Source organism: Drosophila nasuta, chromosome 3 (assembly GCF_023558535.2).
Source record: "Drosophila nasuta strain 15112-1781.00 chromosome 3, ASM2355853v1, whole genome shotgun sequence".
Taxonomy (NCBI): Eukaryota; Metazoa; Arthropoda; class Insecta; order Diptera; family Drosophilidae; genus Drosophila; species Drosophila nasuta.
In genome coordinates, this window is record NC_083457.1 from 10,182,989 (window position 1) to 10,206,523 (window position 23,535).

At 40.8% G+C, this 23,535-nt stretch overlaps 6 protein-coding genes across 8 annotated transcripts; 4 read left to right on the plus strand and 2 right to left on the minus strand.

Annotated features, from left to right (window-relative positions):
• The first annotated feature begins 168 nt into the window (after window positions 1-168).
• Window positions 169-2,213, plus strand: LOC132791798 (26S proteasome non-ATPase regulatory subunit 4). The gene is made up of 3 exons (XM_060800876.1): window positions 169-278; window positions 343-483; window positions 555-2,213. The coding sequence occupies exons 1-3, from the start codon at window positions 253-255 to the stop codon at window positions 1,594-1,596; spliced, it is 1,209 nt and encodes a 402-aa protein (XP_060656859.1). The 5' UTR covers window positions 169-252; the 3' UTR covers window positions 1,597-2,213.
• LOC132791806 (uncharacterized) lies at window positions 1,830-2,332 on the minus strand. The gene is made up of 2 exons (XM_060800886.1): window positions 2,142-2,332; window positions 1,830-2,025 (listed from the first exon to the last, which is right to left on the minus strand). The coding sequence occupies exons 1-2, from the start codon at window positions 2,250-2,252 to the stop codon at window positions 1,930-1,932; spliced, it is 207 nt and encodes a 68-aa protein (XP_060656869.1). The 5' UTR covers window positions 2,253-2,332; the 3' UTR covers window positions 1,830-1,929.
• Window positions 2,333-3,271: 939 nt separating this feature from the next.
• On the minus strand, window positions 3,272-7,210 carry LOC132791807 (probable E3 ubiquitin-protein ligase makorin-1). 3 transcript variants are annotated; one of them, XM_060800887.1, is made up of 4 exons: window positions 7,182-7,210; window positions 5,339-6,205; window positions 4,949-5,222; window positions 3,272-4,850 (listed from the first exon to the last, which is right to left on the minus strand). In XM_060800887.1, the coding sequence occupies exons 1-4, from the start codon at window positions 7,193-7,195 to the stop codon at window positions 4,743-4,745; spliced, it is 1,263 nt and encodes a 420-aa protein (XP_060656870.1). In that variant the 5' UTR covers window positions 7,196-7,210; the 3' UTR covers window positions 3,272-4,742. The 3 variants fall into 3 exon arrangements, with proteins under 3 accessions (XP_060656870.1, XP_060656871.1, XP_060656872.1); XM_060800888.1 differs by lacking the exon at window positions 7,182-7,210 and adding an exon at window positions 6,613-6,949; XM_060800889.1 differs by lacking the exon at window positions 7,182-7,210 and adding an exon at window positions 6,734-6,948.
• Window positions 7,211-7,252: 42 nt separating this feature from the next.
• LOC132791808 (protein ARV1) lies at window positions 7,253-8,281 on the plus strand. Its single transcript, XM_060800890.1, has 4 exons — window positions 7,253-7,448; window positions 7,505-7,624; window positions 7,680-7,812; window positions 7,875-8,281. Exons 1-4 carry the CDS (start codon window positions 7,347-7,349, stop codon window positions 8,231-8,233), a joined length of 714 nt encoding a protein of 237 aa, XP_060656873.1. The 5' UTR covers window positions 7,253-7,346; the 3' UTR covers window positions 8,234-8,281.
• A 1,810-nt stretch (window positions 8,282-10,091) lies between these two features.
• On the plus strand, window positions 10,092-15,080 carry LOC132789463 (cyclin-dependent kinase 12). Its single transcript, XM_060797495.1, is given in 7 exon segments — window positions 10,092-10,309; window positions 10,379-11,316; window positions 11,383-11,542; window positions 11,602-12,922; window positions 13,007-13,051; window positions 13,053-13,930; window positions 14,052-15,080. Coding segments are annotated over 7 exon segments (3,720 nt in total). The 3' UTR covers window positions 14,212-15,080.
• Window positions 15,081-15,797: 717 nt separating this feature from the next.
• Window positions 15,798-18,701, plus strand: LOC132791743 (serine/threonine-protein kinase PLK4). Its single transcript, XM_060800792.1, has 7 exons — window positions 15,798-15,967; window positions 16,036-16,131; window positions 16,193-16,967; window positions 17,023-17,461; window positions 17,521-18,040; window positions 18,099-18,236; window positions 18,296-18,701. The coding sequence occupies exons 1-7, from the start codon at window positions 15,932-15,934 to the stop codon at window positions 18,581-18,583; spliced, it is 2,292 nt and encodes a 763-aa protein (XP_060656775.1). The 5' UTR covers window positions 15,798-15,931; the 3' UTR covers window positions 18,584-18,701.
• The last annotated feature ends 4,834 nt before the right edge of the window (window positions 18,702-23,535 follow it).

Sequence of the window (23,535 nt, forward strand, 5' to 3'; positions counted from 1 at the left end):
GGGTTTTTAATACTGGAATTTTAAATTTTTAGAATAACTGCAGTCTTTAATGACCAAATAAAATAAATTAAACATCAAAGGTATTCATAAATTAGAAATGTACGAGAAAGAGCTATATAAAAAAAGTGGCAACTGCGTCAACTAGCTTATCGATAATCACACAACAACAGAAATTATCGAAGTAGCCAAACAACTCTGTGTAGGTAGCTAGGAATTACAGTTCAGTGGCAAAGTGACAAGCAAAAATACAAAATGGTCCTGGAAAGTACTATGATATGGTAAATAAAGAATTATTGATGGAATTGGCAGTAATAATAAAATTTTCGCATCACAAATTCACAGTTTTGATAACAGTGATTACCAGCGCAATGGTGATTACTTTCCAACCCGTTTAAATGTTCAAAAAGATGGCATCAACTTGGTGTGTCTCACAAAGCTTCGCTCCAATCCGGAGAATAATGTTGGTCTCATGACCCTATCTAAGTAAGCAGACAGCGTCAATAATTGAGGTTGCTCAGAGTTTCACAATTTATTAATATTCCAATTAATTGCAGTACCGCCGAAGTGCTAGCCACACTCACCAGTGACGTGGGACGCATATTTTCAAAGATGCATTTGATTCAACCAAAGGGTGAAATAAATCTGCTAACTGGAATTAGAATTGCCCATTTGGTGTTGAAGCATCGTCAAGGCAAGAACCATAAAATGCGTATTGTGGTATTTGTTGGCTCGCCCATCACCAACGAAGAAGGCGAACTTGTTAAGCAGGCCAAGCGTTTGAAGAAAGAAAAAGTTAATGTCGACATTGTTAGCTTTGGCGATCATGGCAACAACATTGAAACGTTGACTGCATTCATTAATGCTCTCAACGGCAAAGACGGCACCGGTTCTCATTTGGTTAGCGTTCCACGCGGCTCAGCACTGTCCGAAGCCTTATTATCGTCGCCCATTATCCAGGGTGAGGATGGCATGGGTGCAGCTGGTTTGGGTGGAGCCGCCTTTGAGTTTGGTGTCGATCCCAATGAGGATCCGGAGCTGGCTCTGGCTTTACGCGTCTCCATGGAGGAGCAGCGTCAACGCCAAGAAAGCGAGCAACGTCGCGCTGGCGCCGACAACGCTGGATCTGGATCAGGCACTGGCAATGCAGCTGAAACTGCTGCTGGCGGAGCGATTGTGACCAGTGGCGAAAGCGTCGCCAGCAGCGCCACTGGCGTAACTGTGCCCAGCTCCAATTCTGAGGAGGCAATGTTGCAACGCGCCTTGGCATTATCTACTGAAACACCCGAGGACAATTTGCCCGATTTTGCCAATATGACCGAAGAGGAACAGATCGCCTTTGCCATGCAAATGTCCATGCAGGATGCGGCTGATGATGTGACACAGCAAGCGAAGCGTCCCAAAACTGATGATGCCTCTGCCCCCATGGATGTGGATGAAGACTATTCAGAAGTGATTGGCGATCCGGCATTTTTGCAGAGCGTTCTTGAGAATCTTCCTGGCGTGGATCCACAATCGGAAGCAGTTCGCGATGCTGTTGGCTCGCTCAATAAGGACAAAGATAAGAGCACTGATGCCAAGGATGACCAAAAGAAATGAATGCTGAATGGAAAAAGCTATCTACAATTATACTACTAAATATATATTAAAAATTTGTCATTAATCCAGAAATCATATATGAACTAACATCGTGTAACACATTGCGCGGATTATGTTCACGCTTCAAATAAAACCATTATATTATCACAGGGAAAATGTCATATTTCACTGACTCATTCGCCCATGCCCTTGCTGGGAAAACTACTGCCCCATTCGAGTAAAATAAGTGGAAATCTAGTTAAGTTAAATGTATTTTGGTTACTTTGACTCTGTATTTGTAAGCAACATTTTATCTACAGTAGTGAATTCTAAAAGGTCGATGATGCTCCAAGCTTACTTTCCGCCTTTGTAGTCACGGATGTGGTACAAAACCCAGGCCGGAATGAACAGGGATGCAGCGCACATGCCACCACCAAGGATTACTTTCTCCTGCAATGAATTCAATATTTATATTGTCCATTTTTAAATTAATGTCGCATGTAAGGAATATGTCCAATATTTCGTTTACGTAACCCCGAAAAGGCAAGCAACAAAATTGTACTTACAGCAGTAGAGACGTGCTTGGTTGGGGGACCAGACACAACAGATTGGCTGCGCCTTTGAAGGGCACCTCGCATCGCAGGAACCAAAAGTTTAGCAGCACTATTTTGGAACATCTTGAAAATTGATTGATTTCCTTATTTTTTGCAGAAACGAGTGTTGGTTGTGTGCTTGATGGTGTTGTCAGAAGCAGCGTGACCGCAGCTTCAACTCATAAATGTACTATTTTACATAGAAAAATATACCAACATATACCACTGTCGAGCGGTTCCACTTAACTTGTGATGGGACAGAGCACAATTGGAAACCAACTGAAATTTAATTTGCTGTTCAACGGTCTTTAATAAACAGATAGTTAACATTATATAATGTATTAGTTTTTCTAAATGTCTTAGGAATTGTATTATGCGTATTGTTGAAAGTATAAATTTTTAAATTTGATACTTTTAATAATATAATTCCTTTTTTATATTGTGTTAAATGTTTGAAAATGTACGAATGACTTATGAAATGTAAATAAACACAGGTAAAAACAACTGAATTTAATAACAGTTACGTGGAGAATATACTATTATTACTGTCCAAGTGCTACCATTCGCTGGTTAAATATGAATTCAATTTTAGATTTGGATTTGTGGCTCGTATAGTTTATTGTTTTCATTAACTGAAGGATACAAATTATTGTTAAAGCTACTTAAGGTACATTATATGATATATTCAACAATGGGAAGGAAAAGCAATCTCCGGCACTCCGACGATTAAATACCCTTGCAAAGTGAAGTTAACTTATATATTAATATCATTTATGCTAACAAATGTTAGTTTGGTTGATGAAATATCATAGTTTTCCATACCAAACATTAATTATGGACCGATAAGTGTCATGGCAGCCATATGATTTAGTAATCCAATTATGGTATCTACCAATTTGAAATTAGATGATATTCTGTAAGTTATTACTAACGAACGCCCTGTATAATGTAAATATTGAGGAAAACTTCCTCTGAAATCTAACAATAGGCAATATTGTATTTGGCAGCAATTGTATTGTGCATATTGTTTTTAATTTCAAATTTTAATTTTGCTGCTTTTAAATATATATTTTAATAATCTAATCACAAATGATAATACATAGTTTTCATTAAAATAATTGATTATTAGCATTTATTTCATACCAATTGTGTTGGGATATATGTAAATACGCTCATTAGTTTTTTCTTCTTTAAATACTTTATATCTAATTCATTAGTTAAGGCTTTGTAATATCAAGCCATTGGTTTGTGACATGTTTCATGAATACACATAATGTTAATCAGATAAACATATATTTTATATAGCATACATATGTATTAATATAATATTGGCAATATATTTTGTTAATTGGGGCAGCTTTGACGAAACTTTTCACAGAATTACTTTTACAATGCGATTATTAAGCCTTGACTGAACCCTCAAATGGGGAGATCAATAGTGGCGCAATTGTTATTATCAATGGTCTTATTAACATACATATATATTGATTGAATGAATAAATAAATCTTTATTGTTAGACTTTTTTACTATATAAAACGAATGTAATGTTGTGTTCTTGGGAATGACAAATAATTTTACACAAAAATAGAATTAGCTTTGGAACAATTAACGTAATATTTCATTCTGAGATTATAATTTATTTAAATTGTTTGCTTTATATATTTAATTTTTTGTATAACAGGTAATAATAACGTAATAACATAAAATATCTAAGCATATGTATATATAGTGTATTATGTGTATCATTCGCAAATGGGCATTACAAGCAGTTAAATTAAAATCAATGTGTCTGTTCCGTCCAAAGAATGTATACTGAACAATTCGAATAATAAGGTATATACGTATGTGTTATGTAAATAATATCTAATAAAGGTAATAAGTAGATTCGTAACAATACAAACAATTGAATCGGTTGACAAAAAACAATTTCACTTTTTCTTTTAAATATAAGTTTATATGTATACATATGTATGTGCATGAGCATCTGAATATTCCTGTGTGCGTGTATTATCTTATTTTTAAGTAAACTTTAAAGGACAGTAAGTGGAAAACATCATAAAAAACTTGCTTATTTTTTATGTTTACAATTCAGTCTGAAAGGCATAGTTGTGTATACACATTTTTATATCACCTATTTTGAATAATTAACTGTTTAATTTATCCTGTTTTTGTTTATTTTTAAAATAGTTTTGCTTTGCTTCGTTTTGTTTCTTTAAATAATAAGTGTTTTACAATATTAATTTCTTAAATTTATTTTAACCACTTGTTTTTGGTTTTCTTTACATAGTTGTTTTTTCTTTGTATTTGCGGAAAATTTGCTGTTAATTTCGTTGCGTTGTGTTGGGCAAAAATATATATGTATTTATTTCCGTACGTAAACAAAAATTTTGGTACTTAAATGATCTCTTACTTTTAATTACACATTTGATTTTATCATGCAGTATTATATATATATATCAGCATTGTAAGGTTTATATTATGTATTTTCTTTTTTTTTTGTTGCAGTTTTTGCTGTTTTATCTAACTTTTAGTTATGCATGTATTTTTTATTACTTATAGTTGATCCGATAATATTATTGATCTTGATCATCCTCATCGGATTCGGAAATATCGCTTATATCACTTGACATTAAATCCAGCCAATGATAATCACGTCGATCTACGTAGTCCCAAAGATAGATCTGAGAGATGCGAAATATTGAATAGTATTAAAACCAAATAAAGTATTGAAATACAATGTAATTCATAATGTTATTAGAAGAAGGTCGGCACTACTTACATCGAGTAAATCAATTAAATCATTCTGGCTATGCAATTTCCTTGCTCGTTTTGGCAATCCAACATCCACAAGATCGCCATTCGGCAGTGCATGCTTGTAGAAACACTTGTTGCCAAATGGACACTTGCCTTCGCCTTTTTTAAAGTACTTGCAGTCCTTGGCACCGAGAGCGGCGCGATAGTCATTCAGCAGTTTATCCTTTTCCTCTTTTGTTTCAACCCAAAAGGCGCTGGGGCAAACAAAGTCGGAACACACCCGACACTCGGGGCAAGCTCTAAAATTTCGAAATGCAAGCAATCAAAATCGTTTCTATTTACAAGAATTTAGCGCTCTCGAAAGTATGCAATAGACATTGAGAATTGTCAAAGCAAAGTTTTTTTGTACACTTACCGCGTTATTTTATGCTCAAACTGTTTGGCTTGACGCCATGTTCGAATGCATTCCAAGCAAAATATGTGATTGCAGTTGGGCAATATGCCAAAGCGTTTCTCTCTGCCGGCTTTCTCCATGATAGTATCGAAGCAGATACCACATGTCTTATCCTTGGACTGGGCAATCGCAAAAGACAATTCCATGGCCTGTTCATGCTGCTGCAAACACTCGCGATTGTGCTTCTTACGCTGCGCTTGGTCTGTGGGATGCAGGCAGTATTGGTCGCACATCTCGCAAAGCTCCATATGTATGCGATAGGGACAATACTGAGCATAGGGACAGGGACTTTCGTAGGGGCAAACATCGTCTAATGAGCGACACTCTGCGTGCTTCACAACACCAACGTCAGGTCCACCGACAATTCGCGCCCATGAGATACCATTTTGTAAAGCTGTACTGACAGTTGCCGTCGCAGCAACGGATTCTTCATTTTCGTCGTGGTCATTTCCACCGAGACTTTGACTTTGGGTCACAAAACACTTTTGACCAGGCACAAAGATAGATGCGTTAACCCAATTGTTTCGGCTGGTGCTGGGAATCTCCTCCACATCGGTTTCATTGGCATCGTCGGATGCTTTAGTTGCTGCTGTATTGTTTATAGCACCCGGCTCACCTTCAGGATGGCCTCGAGTTAAATCATGGGAGAAGCGACAAAGGTCACCGAATCGACAAATACCGCGCAAGTAATAACGGCAAATGGTTTGACTTCGACCAGGCACATTTAAAATGGGGGCTTCAACGATATTACCAACGCCAACGGAACTCATTTTGCACGAGCAAAAAGTTTCTACAGATGATCTCTCCGACCAAACTAGACGTTCTGACCTGCGAATCATACGCAAATGTGAGTATATCCTCGATAAACGTAACTTATCGATATACATTAATATGTACATAACGTGCGTGTGCCAATGTGTGTATGTGTGTGTATAATGAGAAAAAATTAAGATGTCGCAATAACTGGACTTGTTTTGCGCAATACAAAACTCAATACTCATTGCATGTTCATATGTAATGTGTGTATCAGACGCACTAAAACATAAATAAAAATTTAAGAACATGCACGTTAAAGAATTACATTTATGAACACTGACAATTGCAGCTTTTTGAATGTACACACAATGTATATTCAATATATATTGGTATGCATATAAATGCATGTATGTACATACATACATATATATGTACACATATATAAACGTATCTATTGTGAGAATGAAATGCACATGAACCTTTTTATTACACTCAATGAAGATCAAACACGTCTGCACATTTGGCAGCCTCGCGAGCGAAGCGTTGCAACTAATTTTGTAAATGTTGTTATTTTTTAAATTAAGCACTTTATTTTCTTACGTTTTGTTCAAACTTTTATTGTAGTTGTGATGTCAATTTATAAATTGATGCTCATGCACAAGGTGACCGCAAACGAAATTTCAAAATGTTATATTTAAAGTCCAAAAATATACCAAATTCGTAACTTTCATAATATTACCAGTTTGGTAACACAATAAATATAAGACTTGTGGCAGAGGGCGCAAGTTTTTAATTTTTATTTATTACACGTTTTTTTTCTAAAAAAAACTACACAATCCGTTTTCTTTTTTATGCTCTCACAGCTTTTAACTAGAGATGATTCTTATTTTAATGGCTTATCAAACAAGCTAACAAATTCAATTGATTTTTATACGATAGTTGAATTAACAGTTTGACATATTTTCGAACGATTGTTCGACATTAAAAACGTAAAAAAAATTCAAAGATTCGATGAAATTGTGGGAATTCAATAATTGAAAAAACTTACATTTGGGTGAACATTAAGGATTGACTTTACATTGGTAAACGAATCGATGTTTCCTGCTTTCGATGTTTTATTCGATATTGCTCAGTCCCTCAATCAGCTGTTTGTAGGATTACATATTGTTGTTGACATTGAAATAAATAAATCTATATTCTTATTTAATTAAAAATGACTGACCTGAATGGAAAACAGTACGTGTGTGTCAGTTGTGGAAACCCTGTTCGAGAGCTCTACAAAAAATACAGCAATACCGTTAAACCTACTCACTGTGTAAGACTGTCTTTAAAATTGTAAATGCATTTTCACCTGCTTATTATTTTTAACAGAACAAATGCAATCAAATAACGGACAAATACATTGAGGTGGAGGAATTCATAATCCTAATAGATGCATTACTTCTGGTTTCGTCAGCATTCCGTCACATGATATATAATGGGAAATTTAAAGTATTAATTGTGCATTTCCATGCTGTTCCTTTAATTCATAATCAATTTTTTCCAGCTCTATTGGAAGATCTCACTTGTTGTTCTACTCTTGGAATCCTTTGCTCTATGTCGGCAAAATCGAGAGGATGGTGTAAATACTGCTTTATACGAAAAAGGATTTTATATGTCGGCGCTACAAAATTTAGGAGGTAAGCGAATTAGTCTTTTCGCATTTCGTGCAGTCATTAAATCAGTGAAATTTCTTTTGCAGAATACCTTATGATAACTGTTCTGCTGCTTTTTATAACTGTCATTCTTGGTGTTGGCCAGTTGAGCCAAGTCAGTCTAGCATCGTTAACCTTAACCATCCTAAAAGTAGTGGCCATTTCAAATTTTTCGAAGTTCTTCCTACTGCCCATATTAGTTTGGGGTAGTAATACAACTGATTTTGGACGAAACTTGCACTATATGCTAGTTACCGGCCATCATCTTTGCTCATTAGTGATGGCCTACAATGTTGTCGGTAATATTGGCAAACATCATCGATGTCTTTCAATACTATTAGTAATTTGCGCATTTATTATGAAAGAGTATGTTAGGTATTTGTCAGCATTTCAAATGGTGCTTTGATAGAGTTAGATATTTGTAAAATAAAAATTAGGTCTGTGATTTATCATATACATATACATAAGTTATTTTGGTCATTATATGTATATTCTTTGTAAACAATAAATACAGTATTTCTTTCTATTACTACAAAAATATATTCTATTCCAAATAAATTTTCCAGCCCTATTGAACATCAATGCGACTTTTTTACTGCATAAATACTAAACTATGCGTAAAACACATTACAAAGATATTTAAAATATATATATATTTTTATTAAATCATTTAAATGAATATCAACAAAATTATATTCACGTTTTTTTATAGCAACAAAACGTCATTAAAAAAACGTAAATATTTTTTAAATAAATGCCCGGTTTTAATAATTGCACTTCGTAAATTAATATATTTTCAAAATGAGTTTACGGCCACACTGAGTGGCAATTATCGGACGAACATTGTCGCATGCAGAATTATGACAATTCTATGCTTTTTTTTGCTTATTTTCATTATGCAAAATTGAGAATATCTCTGGCGAAATCACTGATATGATTATTATTGTATTGAAAATTAATGCCGTGGAGAAAATCAATATGCATAAGCCGAAGCACCTAATGCGTGTTCTCGTACGGCTATAAAAAAGACAGCAAACGTGTTATTTAATAATGTAAGCGCAACACAACAAGTGAGTGCGCGTATTACAACAAATTGCAAACATAAAAAGCATAAACCTCTGAATGAGAAGTGAAATTTGCATAATAAGCATCACAATATTGGTAAGTCTAGAACAAAAAAAAAGTGACCCACATGCATACATACTAGTGCATGCAAATACTTCATATGTATGTCATATGTGTGTTTGTACAGACATGTATAGGCAGACATACTTAAGACGTGTATGTTTGTATGTACATACCTCGTTGCCGCAACAAAAAAAATAAGAATGTGCCTTCCTATCATTGTGAAATTGTTTAAATTAATAAAGTGCTGTGAAATTAAGTGATAATTAATAAGTTTCAATAAAAAAAGTTTGTGTAGTTGCATCAGAATCCAATATGACGACAAATTATTCGTGTTACCAATGTGACCGGTAAAATATATCATTTTTATAAAAAAAAACTATTTTCCTAAAGGTGTGACTTTCGCTGTGCTTTTCTTTAAATGTTTTCGCACCCAGATCTATGCTCTAAACAAATGAATTACATACATAAGTAATATTAAGCAAATAATTATTCTATACAAATTTAATTTTAAATTTAACAATGTTTGTCTTTACATTTTATTTTAAATACATTTAAATGTGGATTAGAGTTAGAAGCAGACATTTTGAATGTTGTGAAGTCTGGTCACACATAAAATATAACCTTAAAAATGACAAAGTGACAAATTTCTTTTTTTTTTTCAAATTAAGCGACAAAAACTTTAACAACGACAATATAAACCAATTTGTGCAGTGTCTCCGATTGTAGCCTTTCCACTTGCCCCTCCCGTTTTTTAAATAATGAATATTTGTTAAGGTGACACTGTGATTTTGTTGTTTTTGCCTGTAACAATAAAGCGATGTAAATAATATAAGCAAAAGTGAAAATTACGACAAACCTACGACCGACCGCGTTGATTGTTGTGCAGCGATTAAAGCACAAACGTATATATATATATTAACTTTAACTCCGCAAGGCAAAGATCACGTAGAGTAGTTAAGGCACATCATCAAATCTCAATGTCAGCTTCTACGACGTTGGTTGTTTGCGCGAGTTTTGTTTTTAGAACTCTGCAGGGGGAAGAGGACAACAAGATCACAAATTGAATAAATCCATTTTATTGACGCAGGGCAAAGAGATCCTCGAATCTTGAGGAAAGAACTTGAGCACTACGAAAGATGCATTCTTCGTCGGCGGCGGCGTCGGCGTCGTCGTCGAATGCGCTTGTGGAATACTCGGATGTGAGTTCTGAGGATTTCTCCGATCCCGAGGCTGGTGAAATCGACTCCGACGCGGCATTAGCAGGCCGCGGCGGTTCGGCAACGAAATCAGCAAATCAAACTAAAAAACCAACTTCGGATTCCGTCTTACGTATCACAAAAACCAATGACTACAGGTAGTAAAATTCTGCAAAACAATATTAAATTGAAACTATTTCAAATGCTGTATATGATCTTATTTGTAGGAAGAGACGTATCGAAGGCAATGAAGACATTGCTTCAATTACGACAGCTGCTGAGTCGAGATCGCGCATTTCTGTTGTTGCAAGCGGCAGCAATCGATTAAGCATTGCATCAGTCTCTGAGAAACTCAATCATCATCGCTCCGACATCTCTTTAAGCTCGCCCAGCAAAATTTCAAAAGAGGAACAGTGGGATGGGGAACTGTACATGTCCAGCGATTCGATAGATACTGATGAGCTTGAAGCTGAAATGAAACGGCAGAAACGTAAAAAGCTGAAGAAGGATAAGCACAAACACAAGTCGAAAAAGAAATCGAAGAAGCGCAAGAAAAAGCGTGCCAAATCATACTCGAGCATCGATTCGCTGTCCGACAGCAACCTGAACACATTAATGGCAGATAGACGTAGTCGCTATACGCCACCAACGGCACCAAATAGTCGAGCCAAGAGTGCCGAGCGCACAGTTAGCGCTGCCCTGCCCAATTATACGCCACACAAAGACAGTCAAAGTAGTCCCATATCAGCTGGCACTCCGCCTGCCCGACGCCCCAACAGCAATAATGCTTATTATGGCGATGCTGCTGTGGCGGCTGCTGCGACGGCAAGTACACCCATTGGGAGCAGCCTTCAAGTGACTGTAACGAACAAAACCAATGCAAATAGTCGTCATCGTTCGCCTCCAATACGCGCTGGTGGCGGCGGGGGCGGAGGAGCTATGCAGCGCTATGCCTCGTCGCCACGCACTCCGCCACAGTCACTAAGTCATTCTCATCAGGGCGCAGGAAGTGCACGTGACTCGCGCAGCTCTCGCTATGTTCAAAGTCCCCTAAAGGAAGACATTAATGCTCATCACCGGTCGTCAGGTAATACGTATTCAGGTCGCTACTCGGCAAGTGGATCAGTTGCTGGGCAAGGCGGTAAACTCAAGCGCTTGTCACCGGGTAAGTGGTGGTTTATTGTGATCAACGTATTGATAATAATTAATAATAAATAATTGTCTATTTTAGAAATGGACCGCTATCACCATCAGCCGAGCACGCCACCGCACAAACGACGAAAGTTCAGCGATGGACGTGATGCATCTGTGGGAGCTTACGAACATAGCAGGCACCATGCTGTTAAATATGATCGCTACAGCAGAGATCGCTATTCGCGTCGGATATCTAAGTAAGCTGCATAAATTCCAAATGTTGGTGAAATGTAATAACATTTTGTATGTTTGACAGGAGTCCTAGTGTACATCGATTATCGCGTGGTCGTCTATCGCCAAGTGGAGGAGGAGCCACATCGGGGAGCAGTAATTCAAATATGTATCGCCATAGTAATAGCAGTAGTCATAAACACAGCAAATATGGAGCTCCTCATTCTCCTTCACCTCCAATGTCAGCGCGATCGTCTTCCAAACGCGCCTCTGGCAGCGGCATGGGCATTTCCGTCGAACGCTACGCATCGCGTTCACCACGCCCCAGCTCACGGTACTATGAATCATCGCCACCATCACCTGCTGGTGTATCGGGGTCGAGCTCTCACCACCATCGACGCTCACCAAGGTCCCATCAGCAGCATCATCGAAACAGCAGCCGCAAACGTTCTCCAAGCTCGGGAAGCAGTCGAAGCTCAAGCCCACGCTCAAGATCGCCAACATCGAGAGATCTTAAGCATAAACGCGATGAATACATTAAGAAGATCAGCGAAACAAGCTTGTTTGCTGAATTGGTCAAGGATCGCCATAAGCGGCAAAAGGCGCTTAAAGAGATTATTGAACGACAGGAGGAGAATAGCAACAGCAATGGTGCACTGACCATCAATGAGAACAGCTCATCAGTCGATGGCAACACGCCCAATGTGGGTGACAATCGCTCATCATCATATTTGGCGACACAATCCTCAGCGAATGCGACACCAAATGGCATCGCTAGCGGTGGTGGAGGTGGCGGTAAAACTGATTTGGACTTGAACAACATTCCAATGCCCAACCGAGAGAATGAGACACTACTAAAGCTTAATCCCCATATTGCAAATGCAGATGTCACGGATGCCTCTCCAACGACAACAACAACATCGACAATGACAATGGCCCTGAAAACTAACGCAAGTCAGAAACCGAAGAGTCTAACAGCGTTGCCCATGCCACCCGGAATGAGTGCAGCCGACTTGGTGAATGCAGCACACACGCCGTCGCCAACGGATTTGGGCAAGCAATCGACGCCAAAGTCGATGAAAAAGTTGTCGTCCGATGAAAAGAATCTTACAGCGAATGCCAATGCCAACAAGAGCCTTTTGAATTTGCCAATGCCACCGGTTATACCGGGCAGCGAGGAATTGAGTGGCGATGATGATGTCATAGACAGTCCTGAAGATTTCGATACGCCCAGTGGCAACAGCACGAATCCCAATGCGAACACAAATGCAACGCAAGCAGGTGGACGTCGCCGTCCCGTTATACTTAATCGTCGCGACTCTCGTAACAATGTTCGCGATTGGGGTGAACGATGTGTAGATGTGTTTGAGGTGATCGCCCAGATTGGAGAGGGTACATATGGACAGGTACTGTAGTGGATTTATTGTGCTATTGCACTCTTTATCTGCGATTACTTATGTACTTATGTCTTATTTTTACTTTTATTTTAGGTGTACAAGGCGCGAGATCATCATACAAACGATATGGTGGCACTGAAAAAAAGTGCGTCTGGAGCATGAAAAGGAAGGTTTCCCCATAACGGCTGTGCGCGAAATCAAAATACTTAGACAACTAAATCATCGTAACATTGTGAATTTGCATGAGATCGTAACGGACAAACAAGATGCTGTTGAGTTTCGCAAGGATAAGGGATCGTTTTACTTGGTTTTTGAGTACATGGATCACGATCTCATGGGTCTGCTCGAGTCTGGAATGGTAGACTTTAACGAGGAAAACAATGCGAGCATTATGAAACAGCTATTGGACGGTCTTAATTACTGCCATAAAAAGAATTTTCTTCATCGCGATATTAAATGTTCCAATATCCTGATGAACAACCAGTATGCTCGCGATACCTTTTTCATAATTCTTTAATGTATAATTTCGATTTTTTGCTTTTAGGGGCAAGTAAAACTGGCTGATTTCGGCTTGGCTCGTTTGTACAACGCGGATGATCGAGAACGTCCTTATACGAACAAAGTCATAACGCTTTGGTATCGTCCACCGGAGTTGCTGCTCGGCGAGGAGCGTTATGGGCCGTCGATAGACGTTTGGTCTTGTGGTTGCATATTGGGTGAATTGTTTCTAAAGCGTCCGCTGTTTCAAGCAAATGCGGAAATGGCGCAACTGGAAACTATATCGAAAATATGTGGTTCACCAATTCCTGCCGTTTGGCCTAATGTAATAAAGTTACCCCTATTTCATACACTTAAGCAGAAGAAAACGCATCGGCGACGCTTGCGAGAAGATTTTGAATTTATGCCAGCGTCGGCTCTTGACCTGCTTGACAAAATGCTAGACTTGGATCCGGACAAACGCATTACTGCGGAGGATGCACTCCGGTCTCCATGGCTCAAGAATATCAATCCGGATGAGTGAGTACAAATTGCATATTTTTAGATAATTAATATAAAATAGAAAGGAAGAAAATCGACATTGGCTTTGTAGAGTTAACAATGCAGTTGACAATGAACTGACATATTTTTCAATCAACAGAATGCCAACGCCACAATTGCCCACTTGGCAGGACTGCCATGAACTGTGGAGCAAGAAGAGGCGTCGCCAGCTGCGCGAACAACAAGAGTCGCTGCCACCAGGTGTAATTTGCTCTGCCAAGTACCAACAACACGGTGCTGCGATGGTGGGGGATGCCTAGCATTTACTATATGCTTCATGCTTCAATGAAGGGGAAGACTATAAACAGCGAGAGGTGGAGTATGCCTGGTGGCAAAGTTAATATCGAAGTTTGTAACGAAATTACAAATAGTTCGCAGTTGGCAGTTAAGCAGGTGCAGACTCAAATCGGGTTGACATGCTCTACCAAAGCACTCTTATTGTTTAAGTCATCTCTTAAAAGAAAAAACAACACGATTAACTTAGATCATACTTATATATATACATATATATATAAATATATTAGTGATGAATTGCTACAATACGGGCATTTCAAATTGACCGCTGTATAATATTGTAAAATGTATATACCATTTGCTGCTATATTCAAAACAATTAATATATTAAAGCATCATCTGTTCATTATTTTTTATGTTTAGAGTAATATTTTACAATCCACAATTTTACATACGCAAATTGGCAATAAAAAAGAGCATGAGAAATAACACACTTAACCAATGTGTACCAAATTTAATTCCTTTGTTCAATTTCTTTGAATAGAAAAACGATTGACCAATTGATGCAATTAGTTTCTGTTTATTTTAACGAAAACGAAAAATCGGCAAAAATAGAAAACAGTGCTTAGTTTCAAAATAAAAGCGGAAATGTGAAGCAGTTAAAGGTTAGCATTTTAAAACTAAATAAATTGTTATATAAACTTACTTATGTGTATATAAAAATATATATACATATATATACTAATTTAAGTTAGTAGTAATAGTATTAATTAGTATAGCAACATATGCATGTTGTACGAATAAAACTATAATGATTATTTTGTTAGGTATTTAAATTAAAATGTAAAGTTACAATTGAATTTATCAAAGTAAATGTGTACTAAAAGCACCCAAAAAATATATACATATATTTTAAAAAGCTTATATTTTTTAATATATAAATGAAGCCCATTAAGCAAAAAAAATGTGTATAAAAATTACTATATTTAATAAAACAAAAAAATATGCGTGAGACTGAAAATAATTGAACACAAAATTGTGCAATTTCAATAACGAAAATTGTAAAACGTTAATTCTAAAATTCCATATAACAAGACATTAATCTCCCAAAGCGCAAATCAAATAGAAATTTGGTTTTCAAATCATAACGACAACTATAATCAAATAAGAAAATGATCTGTCGATCTGTCAATCCGTTTACACAATTCACACAAATATACATAAAATGAATTATCATATTGAGCATGAAATTTGTTTAAGATAAGATGATGGTTTGATTTGCATTATATGGAGCGAGAGAAGTTGACAAATGGGTGTTAATAAAGGATGTTAATAATAATTATATTGTGCGATTTTTTTACTAACGACGTTTAAAATTGAAGTTGTTTAAGATAATCTATACAATTGTCAAAAAAGATTGCTTTGAAAGGAGACATGGTATCCAAAATTAGGAATATTAATAGGTGAATTAGAGTAGAATTTGTTCTATTTTATTTTGCATAACGACTCAAATTTAAAATTTTTAAATCGATCGTAGAAAACATGTTCTTTATGCGTATCTGACACAAAAATATCGAATATATTTATCGATTTCAGTGTTGTAAAAGGCATATGGCATTTTCTTGTGCGCATTCACTAGTTTCCAACACTATTTTAGTTGGCGTTCTTCTTTTAAATGATTTTCGGCTTGTTTTTGTTTGTTTATTAAAAATTAGAAGTGAGAGTACAAGTGTAACAAAGTAAACTATGCTGCCATATCGAAACTATGGAGAAACAATCGATGTAACTACTTTCACTCAAATGCGTCTGTATAAAAAGTTTAAATAATATCCAATTATTTGTATCCATAGGAATTCGAAGTACAGCACCTACTGGGCAAAGGTGGCTTCGCTCGTGTTTACAAGGCGAAATGCCTGCGCTCTCATCAAGATGTAGCTATCAAAATGGTAAATAAATACCAAATACTCATTAACACTTAATGTATTATAATGACATTATTTCGGGCAGATTGATAAGAAGCTAATACAGAGTTCAGGATTGACGAATCGCGTGAGACAAGAGGTTGAAATCCATTCCCGACTCAAGCATCCATCAGTATTGCAACTCTACACGTTCTTTCAAGATGCCAACTATGTGTACTTGGTGCTGGAACTGGCGGACAATGGGGAACTGCATCGTTACATGAACCAGCAAATGAAACGCCCCTTTACTGAGGATGAGGCATCGTCAATTCTGCGACAGGTGGTAGCTGGTCTGCTTTATTTACACTCCCACAACATTATGCATCGCGATATCTCGTTGTCGAATCTGCTGCTCAGTAGGGATATGCAAGTGAAAATTGCCGACTTTGGTTTAGCGACGCAATTGAAACGACCGGATGAAAGGCATATGACGATGTGTGGAACTCCAAATTATATTTCACCCGAAGTCATTTCACATTTGTCACACGGTTTGCCTGCGGATCTTTGGAGTGTCGGCTGCATGTTGTACACGTTGCTCGTGGGACGGCCACCTTTTGACACCGATGCGGTACAGTCCACTCTCAATAAAGTGGTCCACTCCGACTATACAATGCCAACGCATTTGTCGTATGAGGCACGCGACCTAATTGACAAACTGTTAAGAAAGAATCCACATGAGCGCATATCACTGGAACAAGTGCTCAGACATCCATTCATGCTTAAGTCGGCTGGAAATCATGCAGTGACATATACAACGCCAGGTGCGTCGGATGCTTATAGCCTTGCCAGCGGCGATAGCGGCATCGTTACATTTGCGAGCAGTAAGTAGAGAACATCAATAGATAAAAGACTATTTGTTAATTCGATATGTTTTAGATGATTCAAAAAACTCTCACCGGCTACGTTCGGTTGAGCAGCAATCATCGCAGAATATGCTGCCACAGATTCAGGAGGAATATGGATTCTATCAGGAAAAGATTTCAAAACCGGCGTCCTTTGACAGCACAGATATGGACTGGCAGAGGCTTGGAAATGGAGCTCAGAATGTGCCATTTGTAGCACACTCCACGCCTGCCGTACCCTCTGCTGGGCGAGAGAACAAGGAACGCATCTCTGTACCACCTTTAAACACGTTGAGATTGCAGCCAACGCGTTACAAAACTAAAAATGCTATTATGAGCATTATGGCAAATGGAGAAGTCATAATCGAGTTTATAAAGTCGAAAAGCAAGATGAATGAAGACCGCATTGTCGATATCTGTCGCATTTCCAACGATGGACGCCGCATTATCATATATCAACCGGATCCTGGGCGGTAAAAAAGCGAAACTCCAACAAATAATAACATATTTAAAAGATTTTCTGTATTTTCAGAGGGCTGCCTATACGAGAGCAACCATCAGCCCAATATTTAAGTGGCGAGGATTGGTCTTATGATTATGATAATTTGCCCAACAAGCACTGGAAGAAATATGTTTATGCTGCTCGCTTTGTGGGCTTAGTAAAAAGCAAAACGCCAAAAGTAACATACTTCAGTGCTTTGGCCAAATGCCATTTGATGGAGAATCTGGCAGATTTTGAGATGAACTATTATGCAGGCGCCAAGTTGACAAAGTCCCCGAGCGAAGGCATCAAGGTCTATGATACGCACGGCGTGCTATTGTCCGATCATGCGAGTAACGAAGCAAAAAGCCTCATTGAACACAGCAACGAGTGCTTCGCCCACTGTCTTAGTATCTGCAATGCTTTGGAGCTGGCTCAGACAGGAAATAATACGTGTTTTCCAGTTACTATCGGACGACGGCCGTCAGCGGCTCAGTTACCACCAAATGAACGTTCAGATGGACTAAAGGATACAACAAACTTTGCATATTCTACACCCAAATCACACCATGTGAGTCATTCAGTTATTTTTTAATCTGCAGTTTTAATAATTGAACCAAATGTTGTAGGGCTCTATTAACTTCTCGATAAGCACACTCTCGTCAATGCGCAGTGGAAGCGATGTAATTGGATCACAGGTGTTAGCTGCCCAACAGAATGTGCCTATTAGACGATTGAATATTCCAGGAGTTGGCTCTGCAACTGAGGTGAGTTCTAATGGAAACCATTACTTACTTTAATTTACTAATTAGTTCTTCATTTTCAGTTGTCTCATGGTGTTGTTCAAGTGCAATTCTATGATGGATCGGTGATCTCTGTAATACCAGAGGCTCAGGGAGGAGGAGTAACATACACTCAACCCAGCGGGGTCTCAACCCACTTCCCTGATCATGACGACCTACCGTTAGCGGTTAGGGATCGACTCGCACAACTGCCTCAAGTGCAGATGAAGCTGAAGTGCGCTCCTTTAATCGGTAGCAAAAAATTTGACTGCAATGCATTGCCTGCGAAGCCGACGACTTCGACTCCTTGGCACAATCGCATGCTAATATGAACTAAATCACATATACAAAAAAATAATCGTTAAGTAAAAAAGTTCAATGCATTTGTATTATATAATAGTCTCTTGCCTTATACAAATATATTTTATACTAACCGTTTAAATCAATTTATATCTAGTTTAAAAAAAAAACAAGGCTGGCAAAAATCCTCTGCTGAACCCTCCCCGAGGGTGCTGGCTGGGTAGGATCTGTATTACCTCAGTGTCAACGGGTAGCAGATCTCTACTATACGTCGATATTTCAGGAACTGCAGATCCTAGCTGAGGACTCCTTATCTTTCCTTATCTTTCGGGCATCTGCCTGAAGATAAGTAGCAGAATCCATGGTACGAGGTGTCTGGCGGTCAGACTGAAAACGCTATGGGGGGCTCCCAAGAACAAAATTAGCCAACTATGGTCTCGGAATGGACTCTTTAAACTATTCAACTCGGGCTGGGATGTCAGCCCAAACGTCGGTGGAAGGCGTGACTGCTACCACCGGCGGGCACGGGGGGGAGAGATCCTCTCTGCGTGTCGCCAGCGGTCACACCTCTGAGGCGGCGGGAGCAGGCCGTATCAGTTGTAACAACACTGCCACCAAAAATTCGAGGTTGGTGCGCGCGGGTGCTGTGGTCTTAACCGACACGGACCAAAAGAGCGCTGCGCCAACTTCTACGGTGGAGGGGAACGTCTTCCTCTTCAGTCACCCTGCCTATCGCCAGCACCTCCAAGGTTGCGCAGCGGGGCACGGGGGCTGAAGGAGAAGGCCAAAATAGGGCGGCGACCCGTATTCACGCAAGGCTTAGTGGCGTAGCTAACCTGTCCGTCAAGGACCAGGAGAGGCTTGCCTGGGCCAACACGTGGATGCGGGAAAACCAACTTAGCCCCCTTCCAAAAGACAATAAAGTGCAGACCGGTTCTACCGGCCCTGCCAACAACAAGGTGGAGTCCATGGCAAGCAAGCGCCAACGGTCCGCTGAGAGTCCCAAGCAAGGGGCTCCAGTGAGCAAGAAGCTGCGAGCACCTGGCTCCACCAACACGGACTCGAACAGGACGAAACAGAGAGCAACGGTTGCTGAAACTGCCAGGCGGCATCTCGCCGTTGCTCTCATAGACAGAGGGACCCTAACGGGAAAATGTCTGCAGAGCGGTGGCGGTTGACCCATAGTAAGCTGGTCGACGCACTGTTTGTCAGGATGGAGAATGTCCCAGACAGTCCAATGCCTACATTCGAAGGCACTGGCTGGCTGAATGGTGTCAAGATCCTGACATGCAAGGACGACCCAACATTGCAGTGGCTGCAAGCGACCGTACCCAAACTGGACGGGCTGTGGGAGGGGCCAAGCTGGACGTGGTGGACAGGAATAATATTCCGTCCATGCCGAAGGCGAAAGTCCTTTTCCCAATAGTTGTCCAGGGAGAGCGGGCGCTTCAGCTGCTTAAAAGCAGAACCCGGCCATACCGACGAGTGATTGGTCCGTGCTGAAGGTTGATGAACCTTTACCCAGTGGTGGGCAGCACGTGATCATTCAGATCAACAAGGAGGCCGAGGATCTGCTATATAAACGCAATGGGAAGATGGCGTGGGGCTTAGGGAGCGTGTACCTTCGCCTCAAGAAACGTCATCCGAACGACAAGGACACACACACGCTGAGGTCTGGGGAGGTTGAGGCAGATCTCGGTCTCGAGAGCGTGACCGACGCCACCCAGCACCTCAGCCTGACTGACAAGACGGAGGAGGTGGGGAGGAACTGTCCATGGAGACGGCCCCGCGAGTTTGCTAACCTCTAATGAGTGTGCTGCAACTCAACCTCCATAAATCCAAAACGGCTTCGGCGGAGCTACTCCTTGCCCTGGAGGAAGTGTCCGCCTACGCGGCTTTGGTCCAAGAACCGTGGATAGCGTCGGGCAACACGGTGGCTGGACTGAAGTCGCCCAACTATGATTTATACGTCCCGACATTGGTAAGCAGATCGAGAACTGCCATCCTTGTAAAGAAGGGGCTAAAAGCTCATCTACTACCTAATTACAGCAACGACGATCTAACCGTGGTGGTGCTGGAGAGCCGTGAAGGATGTTTGCTGCTGGCATCCTGTTATATGGCCCACGACAAGCCGGCTCCACCTGACGAGCTGCGGAGGCTGGTGGACATGGTCTGCTCCTCCAATAAGCATATTATTATCGGAACGGACGCCAACGCCCACCATAGCGTCTGGGGAAGTCCCGACATCAACGACAGGGGTGAGTCAGTTCTTGATTTTATCCTTAACCATAAGCTAAGACTAGCCAACAGGGGTGAGGTATCTACCTATGTAGGTCCCACCTCCAGTAATGTGCTGGACTTAACGATTTCAACTGAGTGTACCAATGTTGAAGAGTGGAGGGTCCTGGACAGACCCTCCTTCTCGGACCATAAGTACATTCAATTTACCATTCCTTTTAACAGGGTACCTGCGGCTCAGCCGTTCAGAAATCCCCGTAACACGAACTGGGCGAAATTCTCTAGCCTTGTTTCCAAGTCTCTTGGTTCGCCGGGTAACATCAACTCGGTGCAGGACCTAGAAACTAATGTCAATGTCCTTTCTGCAGGACTACTTTCAGCGTTTCGCCAATCTTGTAGACTCTCAAGACCGACGAGAAGATCGAAGCCACCCTGGTGGAACCCAGATCTCTCATCGCTACGTGGAGAGCTTACTAGCATGTTTCAACTTGCTAAGAAGGCGGACAACGAATATGTCTGGGACGAGTATAGGTCTCTCCTGAAGTCGTACAAGAAGATGATCCGATCATCCAAAAGGTCTTCATGGAGAACCTTCTGCTCGGACCTGGATAACATCAAAGACACCTCCAGACTGAGGAAGCTGCTGTCCAAGCAGGCTTCCAGTCCTAGTCTGCTCAAGTCGGGCGATGGAGCGTGGACGGAGAGCAGTGCTGAAACTCTTGAAGCACTGCTCTCAACTCATTTCCCGGATGTATTGGAATAGAGAATAGTGACTGGCAGCTCTTTCCTAGTCTCCCAGTTATGAGACTCCCTGCCAGTCTAATTACAGATAACAAAATAATTTGGGCTATCAACTCCTTTGCGAAGGTCAGGTCGCCCGGTCTCGATGGACTTTCGCCAGCAATGCTGCAAGCCAGCAAGCCCACGATTGTTCCGTGGCTATCGGGTATCTATTCGGCGTGCCTCGCATGGGGTCATATCCCCACTCTTTGGAGGACCTCGAAAGTCATTTTCCTGCCCAAGGCGGGCAAATGCAGTCATGTGGTCCCAAATGACTTTCGGCCTATCAGCCTAACCTCTTTCCTGCTAAAAACATTGGAAAAGCTACTTGATTTGCACATCAGAAGCAACTCAATGCATCTGTTGTCCCCAAATCAGCATGCGTATACAAAGGGCAAGTCCATTGAGACTGCTCTCCATGCTCTAGTAGCCTCCATAGAAAAAGCGGACCACTATAAAGAATATGCCTTGGGTGCATTTCTTGACATTTCAGGCGCCTTCAATAACGTCACCACTGATGCTATTATGAAGGGCCTTACCTCAATTAACACGGCACCAGCGATCCACAGATGGGTCAACCGCCTTCTTTGTGACAGGCGGGTGGTGGCTACGTGGGGCGATGCGGCCATTACAAAGGTAGTGCGAGGTGGCACTCCCCAGGGTGGGGTTCTCTCGCCTCTCCTTTGGAATTTGGTCGTAAATAGCCTACTTCTAAAATTTACTAGACGGGCCCCAAGTTAATTGCCTATGCTGACGACATAAGCATTTTGATAACTGGGAAATGCCCAACCACCCTTAGTTCCGTAATGGAACTTACTTTGCGGGAAGTTAAAGCATGGGCCGAATCAGCCGGGCTCAGCATTAACGCGGATAAAACGGACCTTATCCTCTTCACGAAGAGGTATAAGGTACCTGCGTGGTCCCCCCCAAAAATAGGCTGCACTATGCTAAAGCCGAGCCTAGCAGTAAAATACCTAGGTGTGGTCCTGGACAGCAAACTGACATGGAAGCTCAATGTGTTAGAAAGGGTGAAGAAGGCCACCGGAGCCTTGTACATGGCGAAGAAGATGCTTAGTTGCACTTGGGGCCTCTCTCCTAATCTAATGCGGTGGATATACATCTCAGTTGTTCGCCCTATCCTCACCTACGGTGTTCTAGTGTGGTGGCAGGCCACTGAAAAAAGGACGTACCTATCCATCATGGAAAGGACACAGCGTCAAGCGCTACTGTGTATCACAGGCGCTCTCAGGTCGACGCCAACTAAAGCCCTCGAGGTAATAGCTGGTGTGGAACCATTACACCTATACGCGCAATCCATAGCCGCAAAATCGTCCCTACGGATTGCCGCAACTGGCAATTTGGGTCTGCTAGGCTATGGTCACAGCGCCATTGGTAGGGAGACTAGTAGAGACTTGGACTATACTATCCCCTTACCAGTACTGACCATATTAACACTATATTCTTGGAACCGGAGTGCTGGCGGGAAGGGTTATGCATTCCCGAAGCCCTCAACCTCTTCACCGACGGTTCGAAGATGGATGATGGTGTCGGAGCGGCCGTATACTGCCCGGACCCGGTCTCCAAACAATCCTATAAACTCCCAGACCATTGCAGCATCTTCCAGGCGGAAGTTTTGCCATTGGCGAGGCTGCCGAATTGGCTCGGGGTTTACAGCGTGATCACACCTCTATTAACATCTTTGTTGACAGCCAGGCTGCAATAAGATCAATGCACTCTGATGTGGTCAAGTCCAAAGTTGTCCTGGACAGCAGAAGAGCAATAGAGTCGCTGAACGCATCTGCGGTCGTGCGAATCTATTGGATCCCAAGCCACCAGGGCATCGATGGCAACGAGATCGCAGACACTCTCGCCAAAGAGGGAGGGGGCTCGATGTTGGCAACATGTGCAATGTTCCGATATCCCTGCGAACTCTAGGCAGTGAAATTGAGGTGCGCTCTAGACTTCA